We start from the raw sequence: 23,388 nt of genomic DNA on the forward strand, positions 1-23,388 counted from the left end.
ACATTACTTATAATAATTATAATAGTAATAGTAGTAATAATACTAGTAATACTAGTAGTGTTAATAGTAGTAGTATTAATAGTGATAGTATTAATAATACAGTAATAGTAATAATAGCAATGATAGCAATAGTAATAATAAGAGTAGTGGTAATGGTAATAATAATGGTAATAATAATGATAGTAAACAGTAATAATGCTGATAATAGTAGTAATAATGATTATTAATAATAATAGTAATAGTAGTAAAAATAATAATAGTAATAATAATAATAGTAATAATAATAATAGTAATAATAATAAATAGAAATATAATAATTAGTAATAATGATTCATAACAACAATAATATTGAGTTCAAATAACAACAATGATGATGGTGATATGAGCTGGTAGTTATTATCTTTATCATTATTAGTATCATTGCTGTTACTGTCATTGTTATTTTATCGTTATTATTATTATTGTTAATGTTATAATTAGTATTATTTTTTTTTAGAAATACTAGAAAAGATAGCTAATATTTCTGATTCGAAATTTACTTAGGACAGAATTATTTTCTGATACTTTACTTTTTTAATTTTAAGAGGTAAAATTTATTTTTGAATATTGTTATTCTCTTCTCATGTCTGGAATTTCTTGCCCCTAATGCTCAAGTCATAAATGGTCATTTGCTCCTTTGAACAACCCGAAAGTAATCTTTGACCCCAAGTCGAGAACCATTCTGATTTTCTGAGTGAATATCAGGTTACTTCAGGAATAAGTGTGTCAAGCAATCTGAAAGAAATCGAGAGAGAGAAAGAGGAAAGGTGAAGGGAGGAGATGGGTGAAACTTCATGGAGAACTAAGGTTACTGTACATTTTGCAGCTCCTCAGATCGGTCTAGCTTGGAGTCTCGGTTTGGGTGTAAACCTACTGGCAGCTAACTACCGACATCCAGCGACAGGTGCTCTTGGCTCTGGGTTGTACCGTAGTTTCCTCCCAGAACAACCCTTGTACTACTACAACCATGCCGGAGGGTCCAAAATGCTCCTAGGAAAGGTTGTAAGTGTTGTAGACGAGAAACGTGGGACAGATCAGGATGTGGACAAGGTGGTAGATTTAGGTAATGAGGATCGTCTGACCCCGAAACCAGTGGAAGTCTCAGGGAACAAGGATATAAAGGGAAATTATAAAAACAAATTACATTCAAATGTGTACTATTCCACGAATGATGTCGTTGGTACCAGTTCTGGTATCACGGGCTTCAGTATTGTGGATATAACCGAAAGAGTCACAGAAAACGGAGTACATCCGCTCGAAGTTACTGATATGCCAGACGACGCATTTTTCTACCACCAAGATCTTTCCAATTTCTCACACGTCGTGCTGAGTAAAGGACATAATGGTGTCGTTCTGAATCAGTCTGTCTGCCACGTTGACAATTTATGTTGTAGTGTCGAGTACAGCTATGACGATCTAACATCCAGTTCTGATACAGCCCGTCAGTCTGAATACACATATATGTTAATTGCTTATAGCGGGATTGATGTCAAAGGTCAGGGGGTATACGATATGTATAGTCAGTTTTGTGGAATAGTGTACTGCATGAATGAAAGCATCTCAACCTGTACTATGATCGAGCAAATGGCAATTGATAAAGACACGACTTTCCGTCCAGAAAAACTTGAGGGATATTTTGCAACAAAATTCGTTTACCCATCTATTATGTTGCAGGATCTGACGCTTTACGATCTGAATAGGTGGACGTATGAATCCTATGAGCCAACACCTAACGAGGAAGGAATTGTAAAATACTCTAGCGTACGCCTGAACGGTGACGTCGTGTCGCCAGTCCTTTCCATAGGTCTTTTCGGACGTTGGTTTGAAAGAGACCCGTAATTCTGTGCAACGTTCCTATTGGCTCTCTGGTACGACATTTCATTCGTTAGGTCTTGATGAAGTAAACAAACGTAGTTAAGAAAAACTAATACCCGGAGGGGTGGGCGAAGGAAACGGAGTATAGGTTACGACCGCTAAAAGTAAACAAACCCTTGCAGTGAGCTAGTTTTTTCGAATTTAAATTTTTTGCTAAGGTTTTCATTGCCAATATCCTCCACCTGTTGCAATGAGCAACATAAATATATAGTCTTCGTGCAGGATTGTAGATTGGAAAGAAAATTCAGTTTCGTCTGTCAGGGCCTTTTAGCCGGTGGATATAATTTCTACACAAGGAGCAGGAGAAGAATTAACGCTTAGATATTCCCTAGGTGGATCCTCAAATTATGCAGGTAGTGGTGGAGAAAAGACGAATTCAAGTTTGTTCTTACTGATAATGAAAAATACACTTTCTTTTACAGCTTATTTAAAAGAAAACGAATTTAAGGGCTAACAATAATATAAAAACAATAACCTACGTAGTCTTCAGGTAACTGTTCTATTTCGTTTGTGTGAAATTGACGGTTACGGGAATACGTATAAATTCAGAAAAAGTATAAATGTTCAGGACGATACAGATTGTTCCTTCTATCTATCTATATACCAAGGGGCTATAAAAGAACTAGCCAAGTCTAGGCACTCCCATCAAACCTTATTTTCTTTTTATCTTAGCTCTTTGTGGATGAAGGGTCATCCCTGTGTTCTCCTCAGTACCTGGGTCAGAAGCAATACAGCAAAACACAGTACAGACACGGCAACCCTCCCTCCTTGTCTCCTCATGTAGAAATAGAGAAGACAGGGAGAAATCCCTTTGGGCTGCATCTAAAAATCATCCATACCCAACCATCCCAATCCTTTGCCTTCTCACTTCCTTGCTCAACAGATATTACCCTTTTGCTCAAAGCATCAAATAAGTTCATAATAAAAACAATTTGAAAAACAACAATCTGTAAGAACAAGAGAGCAACCAGTGTTACTTTACATATTGTTTTTTATTTTGAACTTATTTGATGAATGGGTAAAGGAAATCATGTTTCTAGATTGGATTTCCAAAATTCTTGTGACCACCTTAACATAGACTATGAGTTACCAATGGTTGCCCATCTGAACAAACACTTGGAAAACCTATAGGTCAATAATGCAAGCCATGACGGATATAATCTATACACATCCCTCCCAACTCAACACCTTGGAGCTGGTTCATTCTATGCTAACTTCCCCTCCTCATCTACTGCAAAAAAATTATTAAGTGGATGAAAACATCCTTAAGACTGCATAACTTCATTCATCCATTCAGTTTCCCTCTGCCCACTCTACTCAGACTCACACATCCTTATCTTTCTTCTCTCCTCCTGTATAGCAGAACTATACATATACTCCTCTAATACAACAGCATACTTTCTTCTCCCAAGACATATACTCAGGGGTGCAGTGCTGCCAGACCTTGCTGGTGGATAATGTTCAATTTTTTCCTTTCTCTTAGACTTAGTGATATATTGCAAAGAAGGCAAATGGGCAAAATAAAATGTTGAGGTCTAGAAAATAAAAAAGCATTTCTGGAACCTACAGAACTGGGACTGCACCCCTGCATCTACTAAATATTCTCAACAGCCACTCCACATTAAAGGCGCAGAGCAATATACCACATGACTTGAATATGATTTTATGTTGAGGTGTTTTAATAAAAAAATTGGAATAACAATAATTGTTACAAATATCACCAATACCTTCTTTAGAATGTTAAACTTGAATACTGGTAGACACCAATAGGCATATGTGATTCAACCTTTTGATCCACAATGTACTTGTGAAAGTCAGGTGGGAAAATAATACCACTCCTAGAACCAACAATGAACTTTAATAGATCAATCATAACAAACTTAATATCACAACTATCACGGGTTTGAACACATAGAGTTCAGTATTCAGCCTCACTAAAAGTAGCTTTTGAAGATCATAAACTGAATACCCAGAACTCATTAAAAGCACTGGTGCATTCTTTGGCTGCTCAGCCCCTACCTTATTTGTTCCACACATCGTATCCCAACACAAGGCCATCAAATGGAGTGAGCAAGGCCAGCTGAAATGATATTCCAAATATTCTTAATTTGACTTCTAACACAGGTATGAGACAACTTGCCAAAACATGAGGCCAATGTCCATTCCTAAAGAAATACACCTGATGCAATAAATATCTTAATGTGGCAAAAAATATACATTTCTATTTTGTTTGCAATCGGTATAAAATATCCAAGCTTAACTGCAAATTCAATAAACTCTTAAACTGACAAAATATTTACAGCATGAAATGGACGATTTGCGGATTCCACTAAATACTGAGATCCAATCTATTACTGTGGTATAGGAGCTACTTTCCAATATTATATAAACATATATGATTGATTTCTTAATGCTCTAGTATTTGCACAGAAAAAGTTATCTTTGGATGGAAACACATTATAGAATATTGGACAAAATTAAGGGCAGGACTGGACTGGAGTAACATGGTAGATATTTCTTCACTGGAATTCATGACTAGAATACACTGTCTTGTAACAGAAATTATACTTAATTACACAAGAACGATGACAGCACAGTAATGTTGTTTAATCTTTTCCCTCCATGTATGGGGAGTACAAATATGTTATGCAGTTTAGGTTTTCTTGTTAGGAAAATGTTTTGCTTTGGTATGAACTATCACTACAAAACCTAAATCTAGGTTTTGAGATTAAATGAATATAGACAAACCATTAAAATAAGCTATTTCTAGTTGCCAGATTGCACTGACAAGAGACCAAGTGGTCTAAACCTGACAAAGACTACCTAAAAGAAAATTGGGAGAGTTCTGTAACATACCAATGACATAGGCTGAAGTACTGCTGCCCATGAACACTAGTTATCACATTAGATTTACTCTGAGGCAAGCAAACCAGCCTCAATTTCCAAGCCTTTCACTGGCATATTTTGTACAGTGTATGAGACATTACACTAAGATTTTGATATATGTGTGTCCATAACAAATAAAACTAGGACAAACTTCACTGTGTGCTGTTAGCCCCATAACCATGTTCAAACTTCATCTTGAAGCACAATTGTGGACGGGACTGGCCACTTCCTAAGGTGGGGGGGCCGATGGTTCAGCAGATTCTTCACTGACCTTTTCATAAAATGGTGGTGGTGTCTTTGAGTACGGGGGGCATGGACCTGAAGGGGCAACTGCACTGTAAGGGGGTGGGTCATCACTGTAAGGAGGGTGTACGGGATAGTGGTGCTGTCCCAGGTATGGTGGATGCCCAGGATAGGATGTTCTTCCAGGATAAGGATGCTGCCTGGCATATGGGTACGGGCCAGGATAAGGATGTTGCCTGGCACATGAATGTTGTCCAGAGAAGGGTGGATGTCCAGCATATGGGTGTTGTCCAGTATAGGGTGGATGCCCAGGATAAGCATGCTGTCCCGGTTGATGTCGGGATGGGCAGTGAGCTTGATAAGGCCCCTGGGAAGCACTGTAGGGCAGCCTCACAGGACTCATCTGGGGGTCCTGAGGGACCAAGGCGTAGCCTGCTTGGCCATGTGGGTGAGCATTAGAGATGATGGGAGGCAAATAGGTGGAGGTGTGGTTGGTAGGAGCAGGCGTGTGTGGGTGGTAGGCACGATACTGGGAGTAGGCTGTCCAGCAGGCCAGCCCAGTCAACGTGGCAGTCACCGCTAAAAGGAAATACTATAATTAACATCTCAGTGATGAGATGAAGCTAAGAATAACCCTATCATACCATACTGTACTTTACTACTTTTATCATAATTACCTACTGGGACCAATGATGGGTACTTGCAAGTAGTGGTCCTGAGAGATGGATGTCAGAGAGAACCATCTCCCTCTTACCTGCCTTTAAAGCCTATTGATACCATCACCTCCATCTAGGGTGATGGTATCAAGGGGCTAGTGGTCAGTCTCTCAACTGGGCCTAAGATCTGTATTCATAAACTTGACTGTATTTCCTCCACAAATTGGAAATATTTACAAACCACCCACTACGTCAGCCCCCCGAGACAACATCCCTCAACACCAATCACTCAACTCGCTAACAGACACATACTGGCAGGTGATTGTTGAACACATCACCCACTTTGGTTTGAGTACCCAACCTAAGAATAATAAAAATCAACAATGTCCCTACTAGACAAGCCTGCAATGTAACCAACATACAAGATCCTCTGACATTATGATGTGCTTACCATCTCTAAATACACAAACAACATGAGAAACTGTACAAGACCTCCCCTCTGACCACTGCCCAATAAAGATCACCATAGAACTGAAAGAGAAAATGCAACCAATGTAAAACATAACATTTATAAAAAAAAGGCAAGAATACATTGAGGATATAGACAATATCCTAATGAACTTTGACAGTGGCCAGTTCCTGTCCACAGAATGAGAAATGGACAAAATTACAGAAACCATCCAGAAGGCAAGCAAAAATAAATTCCCAGAGAATATTGGGAAAAATTCAAACCCAATTACACATAGATAGCTACCCTGGAGAAAAAGATAAAAATAAAATAAATTACTTAATAAATGCAACTTAATGGGACACAAAAATGAAGAACCAAAGCAGTTAAACATATCATCACCAAACTAAGAAACTAAAGACAGAAAAAAAACTTGGAAAAACAAACAAATGAAATAAATGGGAACACAAATGACAAATTGTGGAAAACCATCAAAAAATCAAACTAAATTACCACACACCGTCACACACAAAGTAATTGGAGTGACCAAGGGGGAAATACTATCATCTAAACCGTGATGTGTCATCATCAACAATCACTTCTCCAATACCCACAAAATACAAACCCATAATTCCTGAAAATAGAAAGAAGAAGAACAACAAGAACTTCAATAGCAACAACAACAGCAAGAAAAAAAAAATCAAACTGATACAGACGCCAACCTCCCTTTCACAAGCAAAGATGTGGAAGGTGCAATAAGGAAACTGAAAAACTCCCATGCATAAAGGCCCTGACAAGATCTCAAAATTTCTTCAATATTCTTTAAGCCCTCTAGGTTACACATTAAAATTCCAGCCATCGGGAAAAGAACTCACACTGTTCCCATGATAAAACCAAACAAGCCTCATTCTGCATCATATGGACCAATCTCATTACTATCCACTATATCCAAGATGATATAGATTAGTGGCAGGAGGAATAGTAACTAAACTACTTACCTACCCTAACCAAATTGGATTAAAAAAAGGCCACTCCACCAGTGATCTGTTCACAAACATCTTCCAAAAAGTGCTGGAAGGTTTCAACAAGAAAACTCCACAAGAGAGCACAGTTATGGTAGCAAACAATATAAAACAAAACATTTGACAAAGTCCCCATTCCTCCCAATTTGCAGTTAATGTCTCCCAGAAGGATTTAATAGTCATCTTGTTTAATAGTGTTTTTTTTTTTTATGAGGAAAGATGTATCGGACAACAACACCTGATAATCAGTGTTGATGGTACACTCTATACCAGGGGTTCTCATTAGGGGTGAAATTTACCCCCAGGGGGGGAATTTTGGGTTTTCTGGGGGTGAATTGTGACCACATTAAATTTATGGGGTGAGGAAAGCAAATATAAGCTTTGGCCTATTTGGCCTGTCAACTGGGCTGGAATTATACCTGTGCTGACCTAGGTTAATCTTAGAATTAGAAAAATGTTACACTGTGCGATAATACCGGCATATTATTTAGAATGCACCTTTTGAAACGGGCAATCTTGGAAAGGAGGGGGGAATGACATTCTGGCAAATGGTGAAAGGGGTGCATGAGCCAAGCAAGGCTGAGAACCCCTGCTCTATACTATGTATACAAGATTTTTTGAATTACAATTTTTTCAATCTACAAAATTCTTCTGGAACATACACTACTTGTAACTTACAGACACTCTATGTATACATGAAATCTGATTTTTCTTAAAACATGTACAGCTCTTTAAATGAATGTCTAAAAATTACCATGCTACACAGAATGATAACTAATTGTATTGGAAATTTTTTAAAAGATACGAGGGAAAATATTCCCAGGCCCCTACAGAAGCTTCATTCAAACAAATTAGCAACAAACTCAATAAAACGCGGACTACAGTATTTCATGAAAGCTTACTTGGAGACACAATGATGAATATTGTGAGGTAAATATTATAGTAGTGTGAGGCATTATAATGAAACTTGAAAGGTAAAACTTGCTGTGGCAGGAGTCAAAAGTCAGTGGGATACTTGGGATGGTGAGAATTTGAAAAATCTTCAATTTATTCACAATATTTGGATGACCAGAAGTGATTGGGGGTGCCCAACATCCACTCCTGTGTGGTGGCACATGCCCCACCTGCTGAAAGTTAGAATAATAGCTTTGGTAAACTGACCATGCCTTTCCTGTTACATGCTGCATGCTCTATTTCCATTCTATGCTAGGGTGGACAACCATATAGGTGCTGTAAGAAGCAGGTTGCATAAAAAAAAAGTATTTTAGGCATAATGAGACAAGGGAGGGTGCAGAGACAGTGCCAAATAGTGCAGGAATACTCAATCCCCTTGTTTATTATGACCTTGTCAGTATCTGCCCTCCTATTTGGGGTAAAGTCAACTTGGCCCACAGCCGCTCAATCAACTCGACATGCTACTAAACCAACTCAGCCCAATGGTAGCGACAAAAATTACACTTACTGCTAAAATGGATATATTTCCAGCCCTTTTCCTTAGTTCTTAGCAATACAAATTTCAGGGATCAATGATGGGTATCTGCGTGTAGTAGTCCTACAAGATGGACAACAATGATGTCCATTTTCAAAACCTATCAACACCCTCTCACCTCCATCAGGAGGAGGACCCTTGATGAGGTGACACTTAGTCTCCAAACCGGGCCCAAGATATGTCTATCAGCTTCCAGTGTTTTTACTTAACTACGAATTGCCACCTCAGTCGAACAGCGTGTCCTATGAGTCACGATCCTCATGTAAATAGTTAATTACCTATGTACTAGGCTTGCCGCTCTTTGAGTGTAATAAAATGATAAAAAAAAAAAAAAGCTTCCAGTGTATTTCTTAAGATTTTTTGCACGTGGAAAGCCGACAACCAGCGACTGTTCCCCTTCCCCTACCACTTTCAGCTGGTGACATGGAAACATTTCCACACTAATGCAATACAGACAACAGTCTGAAGCTTCTTCCAAGAAAGATCGGTGGGAGGGCCCAAGGATCACTGCCAGCTACTGTGGTGGCTATGGGTTTTCAACTTGGTGAAACTTAAGACAACAATCATTTAATCAAAATATAAATTGCTAGTATTAATGGTGTTACTGGTTGGAAATCTCCCAAGCCCTCTCATGCCTTGACTTCTTGTAGGATAATTTTACAGAGAGCAGGATACCTAGTCCCATCGCTCCATCCCACTTTAGACATGACCCTTCCTCCATGAGGAGCTAAGATAAGAGGGGAACAAGGGTGTGTGCCTTTGATTTGGCTACCTCCCTTACAAGGGGGAAAAAGCCCTTGGTATAAATAGAATGATGTTACTTTGATTTCATCAATGCATGTATTTTCTCTTTCACAAAAAAGCTGGTCATGAATTCTAGTTAGCCAATTTTGGATAGCACACATATGACATATTTCTCAAAACTGATTTTGCCATTTGCCAGAACAATTAATTCTAAGACCTCTGTAGAAAAATCTGCACAAATGGTGTATAACAATAGTTTCACCAAGCATGTAAAGCCCCCTGGGGCTAGGGGGTGTAGTATAATAATGCCAGAATGCGTGTCTGTGAATCAGAGGTCGTATAAGAGGCGGAAAGAAAATTAAGGACAGCTATAGAAGAGCTGTGAAAAAGAACAGCTTTCCTCACAGAGTAATAAAAATTTGGAACATTTTGGATGAGAAAGTGGTGTGGCCAAAAACTCATAAATTCAATCAATCAATTAAATAACCAATGAGATAAGAATACACATTCCAGAGTATATATTACATATGCCAGAATGCATTATCTGTGTATCACACTGATAAAATGTCTTTGTAATGTAACAAAGAAAACTGATCTAACTGAACTCAGTACTTAACCCACTGTCTTTGCTGGATGCTTTGGTTCCAAACCTAGCATCATTGTTGGTCATTTGTGCAGATTTTACTGATGAATAGGGGCCTGCCAAAGAATCTTGCCCTTTTTTTCTGGTGGTAGTGGGGGAGGGGGGGATGAGGGGAATTGTTAGAACTATCTATAATCAGACAATCCCTCTACCACTTAGTGCCCTTACTGTCAAAAAAGAAGAGAGAGAGAAAAAAAAAAAAAAAAGGGGGAAGATGGAGAATGAGATGGATGGATGGGGTAAAAGGGGGCATTGGGTACAAAAGGAATGTCTGTTGAGAAGGGAGAGGAGAGGGTAAAATATTGGTGTGAGTGGGAAATTGATATGACCCAAAATTATTATTATTTTTTTTCTGCTCAATAAATTCTTGAGTGGATGAGGGGAGAGGGTTGCCATATAATGAAGTAGTGGAGGTAAACCAGTCTCAGCTGTCAAGCCTTGTTGTGGAGGTGCTGTGTCTTGCTGCATTACCTCTGGTCTGAGTAGCACAGGATAGAGGTGATCCTTCACTCGCAAGGAGCTAAGATAGAAGGGACAATTGTATTTTGGATGGGTGAAGGATGGGTGTATCCTTTAACTCAGCCACACATCTCCTTTAAGAAGGAGAGGCCCTTTTGATATATGTATGTAATTTTTTATATTGTGTACAGTGATCATGCTCAAGGACTAATGGCTGAAGTGGAACAATAAACTCGTACAAATTAGAATACTCACCAGCTAAAGATGCAAAGATACAGCCAAACACATACACTGGGCTGGCTTCATCCTTACGGCGAATTAATGAGAGCATCCCATCTGACTCACTCTTAATGACAAAACAAACACCACACATCACAGTAAACATCCCTGCCAGGAAGCCGGAATACACAATGCACTGCCCATTGCATTTGGCTCGGCCAACCTGAGTGTATATTACGAAACAGTTTTGTCAGTATGCTGTTACATTTAATTCAACCCCTTATATTTGAGGTTGCTGAGTGAAAGCACATACCCACTCTATACACAAAACGCATTCAACACACCTCCCATTTCAGGTAAATATAACTAATTATATATACACGTATGCATACATTAACAAATACTCAAAAGGATCCCACTGAACACCGAAGCAACTAACCCGTGCACCCCTTTGGAGGAAAGAGGGTAGGCAGCCACTGGAGTATTCCTCACTCATGCTGATCCGTTAGACTGAAGGGAAACCAGAAGGGCTGTAGGAGGTGAACTGAGGTATCAGGGTACTTGTGGCCCTGCCAACTCCCGGCCTGAGGCCCCTCCCATCCGCCTGGCCACAATGGACAATGTCCACTACTACTGCTGTAGAAAGATGTAAAGAACATTATCTTCAACTTTTGATTATAAAGAAAAATATCTGATAGTATCACGCTATTAATCTTTTCCATCACCCATGGCTCTCAGCACTGTTAAACAGGTTTGGTAGCCTGACATGGGGCCACATGGCTCTTTTTCCTTTTCAGTTCTCAATGAATAAATTAACTGATTTGGTTTAACATTCTGAACTCCCCCATCAGGAGGCTAGGACAATGTCCCTTACTGAGGATTTTATGAACCATACTGTTGATCCAACTCAGTAACAGTAGAGTTTGAACTGCTGTGATCTTGACCTCCATTGCAAGTAACCCACTCGCCCAATAAGCAATTAAAAAGATTAGGAAATAAGGTGCAAAAGTCCCCTTTCATACTTCATTGGGATATTGGGTCATCATCCTGAATGCACCCAATGTGCAGTACTCAGTGGATAGTTTTAAGAATAATTTGAGTAAAAACAATATCGACTGTGATGCAGAAGGGTGTCCTATATCACCCTCTTAAAATTTATGTGAAAAAGTATTATATATGATATATGGTCACGGTTAATGGAGGCAACCAGACTTTAGGAGATACAGACGCTCCTCTACTTACGTTCATTCGTTTTGCGTTTTTTCGATTTTACGTTTGAACTGACTAAAAAAAAAATTGTAAATTTTTTTTTTTAGTGAATTTTTTAGTTTTGCGCGCTCTCCGTAGTTCAAACGATACTTATACATGATGCTGCGTCCATTATTTACATGGCACAAATGACAGACTGAACGTGCCTTGCCTCATCCTCCTCATCCACCATCTCAATTTATGTTGCTTGAATTTAATTTATTTAAAATTAATGTTATCATTTTACAATGTTATGTGTATAATTAATGATTTAGGGGTGTTTTATAAGATACGGTAATATAATTTACGGATGTATGGTACAGTAACAACTTATGTTCATTTTCAACTTACGTTCGGCCGTTCGGAACGTAACTAAAACGTAAGTTGAGGAGCGTCTGTATAGAAAAGCAAAAGTTTCTGGTTATACATCTGCTACTAAAGGGTTTATGGATATATAAACAGCTTATTTTGATGAAAAACATTATGTATTTATTTCTAGTCAAATTATAAAAAGATTGTGATTTGGTATGACATTATACATACCTGGGTTGGTTCATCGCTATTGATTATACATAAACATGCAAAGCAATAAGCAATTTTTTTTTAAAGGTGGGCTGATGCTTGTAAAAGAAGCAATCATCATTTCTGAAAAAAATGGGAAAAAAAGCTAATGAGAAGTCCACATAGAAAGAAAAAAAGATAAAACGTGCAGAAGCAGAAATACAAAACCACATTTAAAAACTCAGAAAAGTGATTGTTGTTGCTGTTGTTCCCTAGACTGTCTGGCTGAGCAATCCCATCTCCCTGAAGAATGGCCTGGAATGGGGTTTTCCCACAAATCCCTCATATAATATACTGTGTTGTTAGCAACAGTAATTGTGTACAATGCAGTCTTCCATAATGTATTGTGTAGTAAGGGATGAAATGCTACATCCTGGACAATTATCTGTGATGTGTTCATCCATTTGCCTCTGACCAGGTGGGCTCTGATATTTACTAAAGAAGAGAGGATTCAGAGGGATGGATATCAGGGGGTCAGGCATGCTGCAACACTGTTTTGTCTTTCAGTCTGTTGATGGAGCATTGAGCAAGCTGATTATGGATATGTTTCTGGAGGCAGGTGTATGATGGTTGCAGAGGAACAGAAGAAAGTATTTGTGTGTGATATAGGTATTTGGATTTTGTTTTGAGGGTTCTTGGCATGTGTGAATGTTCTGCCATATAGTGTGTTAGGTGAGCTGAGTTTGTGGAAGCTACAGTAAGTGTTTGTGTGACTCTAATGTCAAGGTGGTCCTCAACTTTGAAGACTTTCATTTCATGGGTTGTATTTGTGCAGCCTCTAATTATTCTCCTTAGGGCTCTGTTCTGTATAGTCTGTAGAATGGTGTGGTGTGTCTCATTAAGGTTAGGAGCCCATGTGGGGCTACCATAATTCGTCACTGAGCATATTGTTTGTATACTGTAATGGTAGTTTCTTTGTTGTGTCCTAATGTTGCACCTGGAAATGATTTAAGTGCATTGAGTCTAGGCATGCATTTTGTTTTTACTATTTTGATGTGTTGTTTGAATGACATGTTACACCAAGAATCTTGGGTGAGTGTGTGTGTGGCATGAGGGTGCTGCTGATAAAGAGGCTAGCATGGGAGGGGCAATGATTGGATTTTGGAAAGGGGGTTAAGGTGAGTGTATGCTCTGACTCCCCCCTTATGAGAAGGAAAAGACTTTTTGGTGTGTGTGTATATGTATAAACAAAAATATCTCATTAAATAGTTATAACTTTTATTCTAACACTGGGAGTGGTCAAGGGGAGTAAATGTGATTTATGTTTGAACTTGTGTAAAAGTGGGGGGAATGAAGCTGGGGATAAACTTTCATGAATGTATTTGGATCCAAATAGGACTTCAGGGAACAGGTGACGTATTGGTGGAATATGTGTAATGTAGCCCCAACAATGGTCCTAAAAATGATGAAAATCTCAGGAAATTACTCAAAATGGTAGAAGTGTTGAGCCAAATACTGATTACAGGTGAATTCTGAGGGTCCATTGAATATCTGGCCCACACCCAGGGTGGTGAAACTAGTCATGAATTCCTGTTGGTCAAGACTCTGGGACAAATACTTACACCAACATGAGGAGGAGGTACAGTGAGTCCTCCTTATATGGTAATTCTTTATCCTGTAAATTCACAGTTATGGTATTTGGTAATTACTACCCTTGATTCTATTTATGGTAAGAAAAATTTACAGATATTTTGAAGAGGAAAGGGCAGGGAGAAGGTACATCTGCCATATCCTATTATTACATGTTATAATGGATTCGGTATACGGTAATTTCAATTTGTGGTAAGGTTTTCAGGAAAGCATATGTACCATATAACGAGGACTTACTGTACTGAAAACCACAATCTTTTGGGCGTGGTATTTACAAATAAAGAAGGTATTGTAAACACAACTGAAATGTCTTCATTTGGGAATTTTGGAACCCCCCAAAAATTAATTACAATAATAAAATAGCTCTGGAACCTAGGGAGGCTGCCTCAATATTAGAAATAAGTAAATGTCAGTGCTATTTACAAAAAAGGAGACAAAGCTGATGTGAGTAATTACGATCCAGCAAGTTTGACATGCACTACCTGTAAAGTACTGGAATCTATATTAAGAGATCACTTTATACAACATGTTGCATAACAGGCTACTACCAAACAGACAATATGGCTTTGTGCAGGGCAGATCAACCATCCTGCAGCTGTTCCAAGTGCTCAATACTGTAGCTAACCCCTGGATGGAGGTGGAGAATGTACAAGGATTTTTAAAAAGCCTTTGACAAGATCGCCCATTAATGACTGTTGAAGAAATTGGCTGGAAATGTAATTGGTGGTGGAGTCTTCAGGTGTATGGCTTTATTCCTGATGGAAAGGAGGCAATGAGTCAAAGCGAGGGGAATGCTCTGAAGGTGGAGAAATCCACAAGGAAGTGATGTTGGTCCAGTGTTTTTTTTTTTTATATATTAATGACCTGCCTGCTTATGTAAAACCAGACATTTATCTATTTGTTGATAATAGAATTTTTTATTGTAAGATATATTTTATTGTAAGATAAGGAGAAAAGAAGGGAAAAAAGAGAGAGAGATATAGACATATCCTTCAAGATTTCAACACCATACAAGAATGATTGAGAGAGTTGGTTATACCTTTCCATCATGAGAGATACAAATGATTAAGAGCCATTGGGCATAGGCCAATTTGGAATACCAAACATTATCTAAAGTGAATGGGAGAAGGTCATCCTTGGAGTGATGACAGATGAATATGTTATGTTTGTGGAACATGCATATAGTGTGAAGGTCATCTGAATATTTAGACATGCCAACATCTAAAACCCTTTCCGAGTCCATCATTCATCCCTATCTAGAACATGCACCGACTGTTGTCACCAGATAGACATCTGGCCAGTTGAAAATGTATTGCAATAAAGCTTGAAAATGATACAAGGGTTCAACAGCCTTTCCTACAAAGAATGCTTAATTAAATTTGATCTACCAACCATGGTGCCCTAGGTTGCATGAAGATATGATCAAAGTGTATAAGATAATGAGTTAGTGGAATGACTCACAGATTAACATTGAATTCTATGTAAGAGATGGGCTGACTTATAACAATAATATGAAAATCTTTAAACCACAGATGTGTAGAGTGGACTTCCCACCAGTGTCACACAGGCATGCAGTGTACTCTTTTGCGAGATGACTAAATAAGTTCTGGAAAAATTGTAGAATTAAGTACAATTATAAAGAAGCCATCTTAGCATGCCCATCAAGATATTACAAGTCCAAAGAAGATGATTGCAGTCTGTACAACGAAGTCTAATTTAACCAGTCTTGTAACCTTATAAGACATGATAAGGTAAGGTATAATACACAATATACACCTAATATATATATGTATGTATATATATATATATATATGTATATATATATATATATGTATATATATATATATGTATATATATATAGTATACATATATACATATATATATACATATATATATATAATACATATATATATATATATATATATAGTATACATATATATATATATGTATATATATATATATATATATATATATATATATATTCACACATGTATATGTATGCCGTGTCTAAAGATACCTTATCCAATCGTAATTTCATTGCTAAAAACATTGCCAGGCAACATTATTAATTTCAAGTAAACTCATGCAAATTACACTTGTTTACCTTCACCATTTGAATTACCTCCTTCAGTTGCATAACAATTTACAACTGGGTCGTTGGTATATTGTAGTAACTTTTTATCTGCCTATTAGTCTTGTGACTAACAATAACAGAATTCATTAGGTTGTTATTTGTTTATAGCGCAAAACACGATCTTGTCATTAGAGGATTGTACAACCACTTAAATTGGATTGTTTGTTGCTATCACAGATTCTTAAACCATTTGAACACTTCTTTGGACACAGAATGACCATTTAGTACAAATATTGGCATGGGAATGTTTCTAAAAGCAGCTCCTATTTGTCATTCCTAATATTTTTTGGTTGTTTAGGGCGGGCGGGACTTCCCCGCCAAACTCGCTGTCAGACTGGGCGGTACCAGCCTGGAATACAGTACAGTTACCATTTATGGAATTCCGTCATGGATTGATCTCACTGTTTTGAAATTATACTAAAACAAAACAGTTTTCTCGTTCAGATTTGTCCTAAAACCTTTATCTGTAGTGTGTAAAAGTTATAAAGTGGTTTAAAAACGAAAAATTCTATAATCAGATTACATATACTCTAGTAGATGATGTATGGATGATAATAAAAAAAACGTTTTCTTGAAGTGGAGGTGCATAGTTTTTCTATGTTACTGCAAGCATAAGTACGAATTATAAATACAACTTTGAAAAATACTTATTTTTATGAAGCCCAAGTCAGAGCCGATAGGTTTTGAACACTGATAATGAAAATAAACAAACTCCCGAATGCACGATTCCAAAAACTTGTTAACCCAGTCGTCCGGATGTGGTCCAAATGATGCATTGCACACTTAATCCATTGGACTATGGGGACCATAGTATCAATAAAAAAAATGTCTGAGTGATGATAGTTGCTACGGTACAGTGATTTTATACAGCTATATCCCCCAATGCTGTTGTAAAGCAAATTTCGCACCGAATGCATGGGGAGTCATAACTTCAAACTTGTCATTATCATTTACTGCTCAGAACATTCCACCTTAATTACAATGTAGCGGGAAAATTGCAATGAAGAAGCAGGCAATATAAACACCAAGAAAAATGACATTGTTGTATATATTTTCTTCGATCATTTTCGTTTTCCTTCACGTACTGAGGGGTCAGTCCTCCACAATTACGTAGGGTGATGACTCGCCAGGTGATTTTGTTAGGGTGTGTGATATCTCGTATACTGCAAGGGAAAATCGGAGGTATTCTTCGTACACATTCCTCCGTTACTCCACTTGTTCTTTCAATAGGGGCTGCATGTGAGGGTGGCGAGAGGAATTCTGTGTGGTCAAGTGAAACACTGATGAGATATTCCAGTTTTTTATTTCATCCACTCAGCCATGACCAGCCGCTACAAGATGTTAACGAGAGTAAGTAATACATATAATATAATGACTACTTATACTATAAAGAGAAGGATGACTATACTATTACACATGTACTTACTATGCTATACCTAAAAAGAAGAATTACTATATATTACATGTACTAACTATACTACAAAGAGAAGAATTACTACACTCCTCTCTTTTTTTTTCTACTACGCCATTTTCTTCCATTTTAATCCAATTCGTTTTAATTCTCTGATTGTATCTTCCTCCGTCACCTACATATTTTTTTAAATCCCTCACATATATTAGACTTCATTTTCTTTTACTTCTTCCTGTACTTACATACACATACAAACGTTTTTTCTCCCTTACAGGGAAGGTAGCCAAAGTCAAAGGCATAAATCCACTCCCACCCATTTCCTCCCCTGTACGTAACATCCCCTATTTTTTTCTTATCTTGATTTGATTTGATTTTATTTGATTCGGATTCAATCATATATACAATAAAATACAATACATGTAAGATTCATATTATACATAGTAAATACAATTGTATATCCGAGGATGGCACAGAAAGTCAAAAGGCTTATTTTCAATGAGGTCCTCACAAAAAATGACATAATATAACTTCGCCTCCATTACAAAATAACCAGACAATCCTTCTTCAAGTCATTACTTTTATGCCACGTCCACACGGTCGAGCACTGTACCCCGGGCAGGGGCTTTGCTCGACAACGGGCAATTTCATCCGGCAAACCATCAAACTGTCCGTTCCCGGTGACATTTGCGGGCAGTGGATGGAGGGCTGACATCGCTGCCAAACGCACGAGGTGAGGTGCGAGCAAAGTTAGCAAACCCGCTCAGTACAGACCGAAGTTACCTTTTCCACCATGTCTGCACCTAGTATTAGTGTGTACTGGTCTCGACAAGGCGTGCTGTTGGTGCTATGCTTTTTCTCATATTTGTCTCTTGCCTTTGTATATATGGCTCCACTTTCGAAAGGAGAACAGAAAAGCTGTGTATGTTCATTCTCATGTAATTGCAAAACAATTGTTCATTTTCATCCTGCAATTCACGTAGGATTGTCACTGAGCTTCCCATTAAATCACGTCTTTGTAACCACTCCCGGCATCAGACATGTCTCCGTGATTTCTTCTTTTTCTTTTTAATGCAGGCAGCAATTATAATGCTGTAAAGTGCTACCTTCTTTCCAAGTATGGCGGGAACCATGGTTATCGTACCGCACTGAACCACTCCCTCCCAACCTCTGCTTGCGGCCAACTAACCTCCAACCACCATCGTCAGCCGTGTGGACACTTCGCGGGCAGAGTCTGCGGACTTTGCCCGGTAAGGACAAAGTCTGCCAGGCACAGCTCGACCGTGTGGACGCGGCATTAGGTTTCCATCTTTTAGCCTGTTTAGCCTTCATCATCCTATCTACTTACGCATTATCAAGACATGACCTTAATTTTTGTTCTTGTCTCTCTCCTTCTCCCTCCCCCCCCTCTCTCTCTCTCTCTCTCTCTCTCTCTCTCTCTCTCTCTCTCTCTCTCTCTCTCTCTCTCTCTATCTCTCTCTTTCTCTTTCACACACACACATACTCTCTCTCTCTCTCTCTCTCTCTCTCTCTCTCTCTCTCTCTCCCCCCCCCCCCTCCTCTCTCTCTCTCTCTCTCTCTCTCTCTCTCTCTCTCTCTCTCTCTCTCTCTCTCTCTCTCTCTCTCCCCCTCTCTCTCTCCTTTTGTTCAAGGCTTTCATTTCAGGGGAAGGGGTGCTGGGGTCAAGTCCTTTTCACTATTTCATATTAGGGGGGCATATTTTTTGACCCCCCCCTTCCTATTTTTTCAAGATAAATGAGATAAAAAGGAAACAAATGAATGTTGGATGGCAGGTGGATTCGTGTCTCAGCTGCCTCTCTCCCTTATAAGGAAGGACAAACCTTTTTGTTTATATAGAGATAAATTCAACTTTTCAAATATTGCAAGGTTTATGACATTTTATGGTTGTGCTTACGTCATATAATGTGATTCTCCTGTGTTTGATGATTGTTTAGTTCAAGGGATCATGAATAGAAACTGAGTTGACAAGGAATTAGAGCATAACATGACTATTTGTTGATTTGCTTTTTTTCGGATTTAAAAGGTTCCGTAAACTTCAAAGGAAGACATTGATTTGCAATGGGCCATGGTTAATATCGTATCAAAAATTAATATTTCAATTCTACCGAATTATGTAGGCTTTCCTTCCCACGCTCTATTTCTTGTAAACATGGCCTATGTTTTCACTTGTGGGCCAGCCTTTATATTCAAGTATTTTGAAATGATAAATCCTTTGCACGCATTTGCTGCATCCAATTTCCACCCACTGAGATGGGTTTCATCCACTATAAATATTCAATTTGATACACGAAATCCTGGTATTCCTGAGTTGATATTATTTTTTTACTTACTTATATATGAATGTATATATATATGCAAAGAAGAGAGAGAGGAGACTCGATATCTATTTATAGAATCATGAAAGGCATGGAAATTATTGATAGAGAGGATCTAATAAAATGGGATAGTAGAGATACAAGAGGACATGGAAAGAAAATCAAGAAAGACAATTATAGAAGAGACCTGAAAAGGAACAGCTTTCCCCACAGGATAATAGACGTTTGGAATAGATTAGATGAGAATGTGGTGTGTGCAAAAACGATACACGAATTTAAAAATGGTCTAGATAAAACGAGATATGGAGACGGGACACCACAAACATAGCTCCACTTCCTGTAAAATACAACTAGGTAAATACAAGTAGGTAAATACACGCTCATTTACACACACACGACTCGGTGGCGCGGTTGGTAGTCCCTGAAGGTCGCTACGGCGGCCCTGGCTCGGATCCTGCCCATGGCTGAAATAATTTCAGTATCACTGCGCTTCGAGCTGTTACTCCAACTCTTGTGGGCGGGGAGTTGGGTGTATGTGTTCGTGTAAGGTCACAGCATTACCCATAGATCGGTCATACGAGCTCTGAGCTCTCTTCCGGGAGGGAAATAGCTGTCGTTCACGGTTCCAGCACGTGATCCAAAGACCAAGGTGAATACACACACACACACACACACACACACACACACAACGGCTCGGTGGCGGATTGGTAAAGCACTGGCCTCACAAGCCAGAGAACCGGGGTTCGATTCCCCGGCCGGGCGGAGATAAGTTGGGTTTGTCTCCTTTCACGTGTAACCCCTGTTCACCTAGCAGTGAGTAGGTACGGGACGTTAGTCAAGGAGTTGTGACCTTGCTGTCCCGGTGTGTGGTGTGTGAGTGGTCTCAGACCTACCCAGAGATCAGCAAATAATGAGCTCTGAGCTCACTGGCGTAGGGTGGTGTCTGGCTGTCTCGACAGAGACTGCAGCAGATCCGAGGTGAATACACACACACACACACACAATAAGAATTACAGTACAGACGAACAACCTATATATTTTTTCTGTAATAAGGAGACACTTAGCATGTTAGCCATTAGTTTTTATCTTAACCGGAGGAAGAGTACATTATATCTTCCAGATATTATTTTGAGTCCAATGGTACCAGCTGGTTTCCAATCCGCGCACACCTGTCGCAGGACACAACTTCATCTATCTCGTTCAACTTTTTCATTTCTGCTTAGTTTTCGCAAAGGCTCTCGTATAGTGCTACTTTCCACCCCAATAGCAATCATAAACTCACTATCGCTATACTCTTAGTTTCTTCCTTTTTTTGTATATGTTATCACTCTGGATTTCTCTAAATATAAGAAAAGAAAAGAAAAAAACTTGGTAGCCGGTCGCATTTTACCGCCTCTTGTAATACTCAAGTGTCTGATAAAACTTGACTTTCCAAATTATAAAGTCACCCCATTTTCTTCATAGAAAACTAACAGACCTCCGATACTGAAACAGAATATAATAATTTTGTGTACCTGAATAAAACAACAAATGCAAGGAGGAAAGGAGGTAAAGAAAACTGGGTGAACGCCCTCGTTACTTTAGTAGGCGAAGCTTCACAGCTGAATAAAAGAGTTTGTTGTCAAGCAAATCAAAACAAGTAGGCCTGCCTCTCACCATGGAGAGTTTTGTAATTAATCATCATCTTATTCGACTCTTTACTACAAAGCCTTGAGAACGATCCCCAACGGTGACCATTGACTGCAGCTTACCCCGGGTCCCCGAACACACAGGGCAAAGGTAATGGCGCGGGAGCAAAGCTGCATACATCAAAGTGAAGAGACGCTTCAACCACGAGACAGTTAATTGTTGCCAAAATCGTTGTAACTTGTGTGATTCACCATGGTCTTGGATCACGTTTTGGACTCGTGATCGACAAATATTACCCTCCCGGATGAGAGCTCAGAGCTCATATATGCCCGATCTATGGGCAATGCTGTGCACAAGCACACAGGCATAATCCAAGACTGGAATATACGTCGGTGGTATGGTCCCCACACAGAGTGAAGGATGTAGACAAAGTCAAGAGAATACAAAGAGCAGCAACCAAATTGGTCCCCAGCCTGGCAGGTAAACCATATGAGGAGAGACTAAAATCACTGGGTCTGCCAACTTTGAAACATCGAAGAGAGAGAGGTGACATGATTACAGTGTTCAGGTCACTAATGGAGATATATTGCATTTGCAGAAAAAATCTCCTGATTAAGGGCAGGAGGGCTTTAAGAGGTCAAGGGAGCAAATTAAGAAAGACCTCATGTCTAAAAGATGTGAAGAAATACAAATTTCCATATAAATGCCTAAATACTTAGAATAGCTTAGGAAGTGATATATCTCAAGTTTAAACAATGCGAGTTCAAATCTAAATATGATAATTGGAAATCAAGGATATAGATTATGTTGTGGTCAATTCGTGAATGATTAATTGAAGTACAGTTTTACAAAAAAAAAAAAAGTCTATTATACAATTGAGGAGCCTGGAATAGAAAGGGGAAAATGCCACTAAAAGAATATGTCAGAAAAGCGGTTTAAAGTGTAGCTTAGTTTTGGTGCTATATGGTTAAAAATATTAGACTTCATAACTAGTGCCTAGAAAGTACTAGTTAGTGCCACTAATTTTTTTCAGAGCTGTGATCGTCTTTAGATGCCAAAAAATAGTTTTATACCTAATTACTAACGATACCATTGATGAATTATGTATCACTAGTGATGATAAGTAAGACCAGTTTATATAATAACTTTTATTATGCCTTTCCCTTTTTGGCTACCTCCCTTGGAAGGGGGAAAAAGCCTTGGTATATGTATATATGTATTACTATTATCATTATTATACAGGGGCCATTAAAATTATTGATTACTAGTGCTCACAAACCATCAGTAGTGATGACTAGTCATGACTAGTTTTTACCATAGATTCTTTTTATTATCGTTATTATTATTATTGATTACTAGTGCTCACGAGTCGTTAGTATTGATGACTACTGGCGGGCATCTTTTTATTACTAGTGCTTACTAGCTGTCAGTATTGAAAACAAGTCATGACTAGTTTTTACCATATATATATATATATATATATATATGTATCACTTGTCACGTGCTAACGCAGGTTCGAGTCCTTGGCTGTACCACGTTTCAATTTCTGCATGTTGGCCTCGAGTTTCTCGATGTTGATGGCTTAGAATTAAAGTGAATTGTGCTTGATAAATGTATGTATTGGTTTAGAGTAGCGTCTCGCATTGAGTGGTGTTTTCACCTTTTATATCTCGAAATAGTGCCTGCATTAACCTGGCGTCATGCGTAACCCATTTTGGCTCTTAACATCAAGCGCCCTAAGAACCATACTTCCGTACCG

General features: G+C 38.6%; 2 protein-coding genes across 7 annotated transcripts in view; one reads left to right on the top strand and one right to left on the bottom strand.

Annotated features, from left to right (window-relative positions):
• LOC143025636 (pantetheinase-like) overlaps positions 1–4,955 on the top strand; it is a 22,911-nt gene extending 17,956 nt beyond the window's left edge. Inside the window, exon 6 of the mRNA XM_076185607.1 lies at positions 866–4,955. Coding sequence (XP_076041722.1) covers positions 866–1,878 — 1,013 coding nt within the window. The 3' untranslated portion in view covers positions 1,879–4,955. The remainder of the gene's footprint in view (positions 1–865) is intronic.
• Positions 2,080–16,637, bottom strand: LOC143025638 (uncharacterized). 6 transcript variants are annotated; one of them, XM_076185611.1, is made up of 5 exons: positions 16,245–16,614; positions 12,515–12,616; positions 11,163–11,359; positions 10,760–10,946; positions 2,080–5,622 (listed from the first exon to the last, which is right to left on the bottom strand). In XM_076185611.1, the coding sequence occupies exons 3-5, from the start codon at positions 11,217–11,219 to the stop codon at positions 5,030–5,032; spliced, it is 837 nt and encodes a 278-aa protein (XP_076041726.1). In that variant the 5' UTR covers positions 11,220–11,359; positions 12,515–12,616; positions 16,245–16,614; the 3' UTR covers positions 2,080–5,029. The 6 variants fall into 6 exon arrangements, 5 of the variants coding, with proteins under 5 accessions (XP_076041726.1, XP_076041725.1, XP_076041729.1 ...); XM_076185610.1 differs by having other exon boundaries at positions 16,227–16,614; XM_076185614.1 differs by lacking the exon at positions 12,515–12,616 and having other exon boundaries at positions 16,227–16,614.
• Between the last annotated feature and the right edge of the window lie 6,751 nt (positions 16,638–23,388).

The sequence above is a fragment of the Oratosquilla oratoria genome, chromosome 5, assembly GCF_046742065.1.
Source record: "Oratosquilla oratoria isolate Oo_2021 chromosome 5, ASM4674206v1, whole genome shotgun sequence".
NCBI lineage: Eukaryota > Metazoa > Arthropoda > Malacostraca > Stomatopoda > Squillidae > Oratosquilla > Oratosquilla oratoria.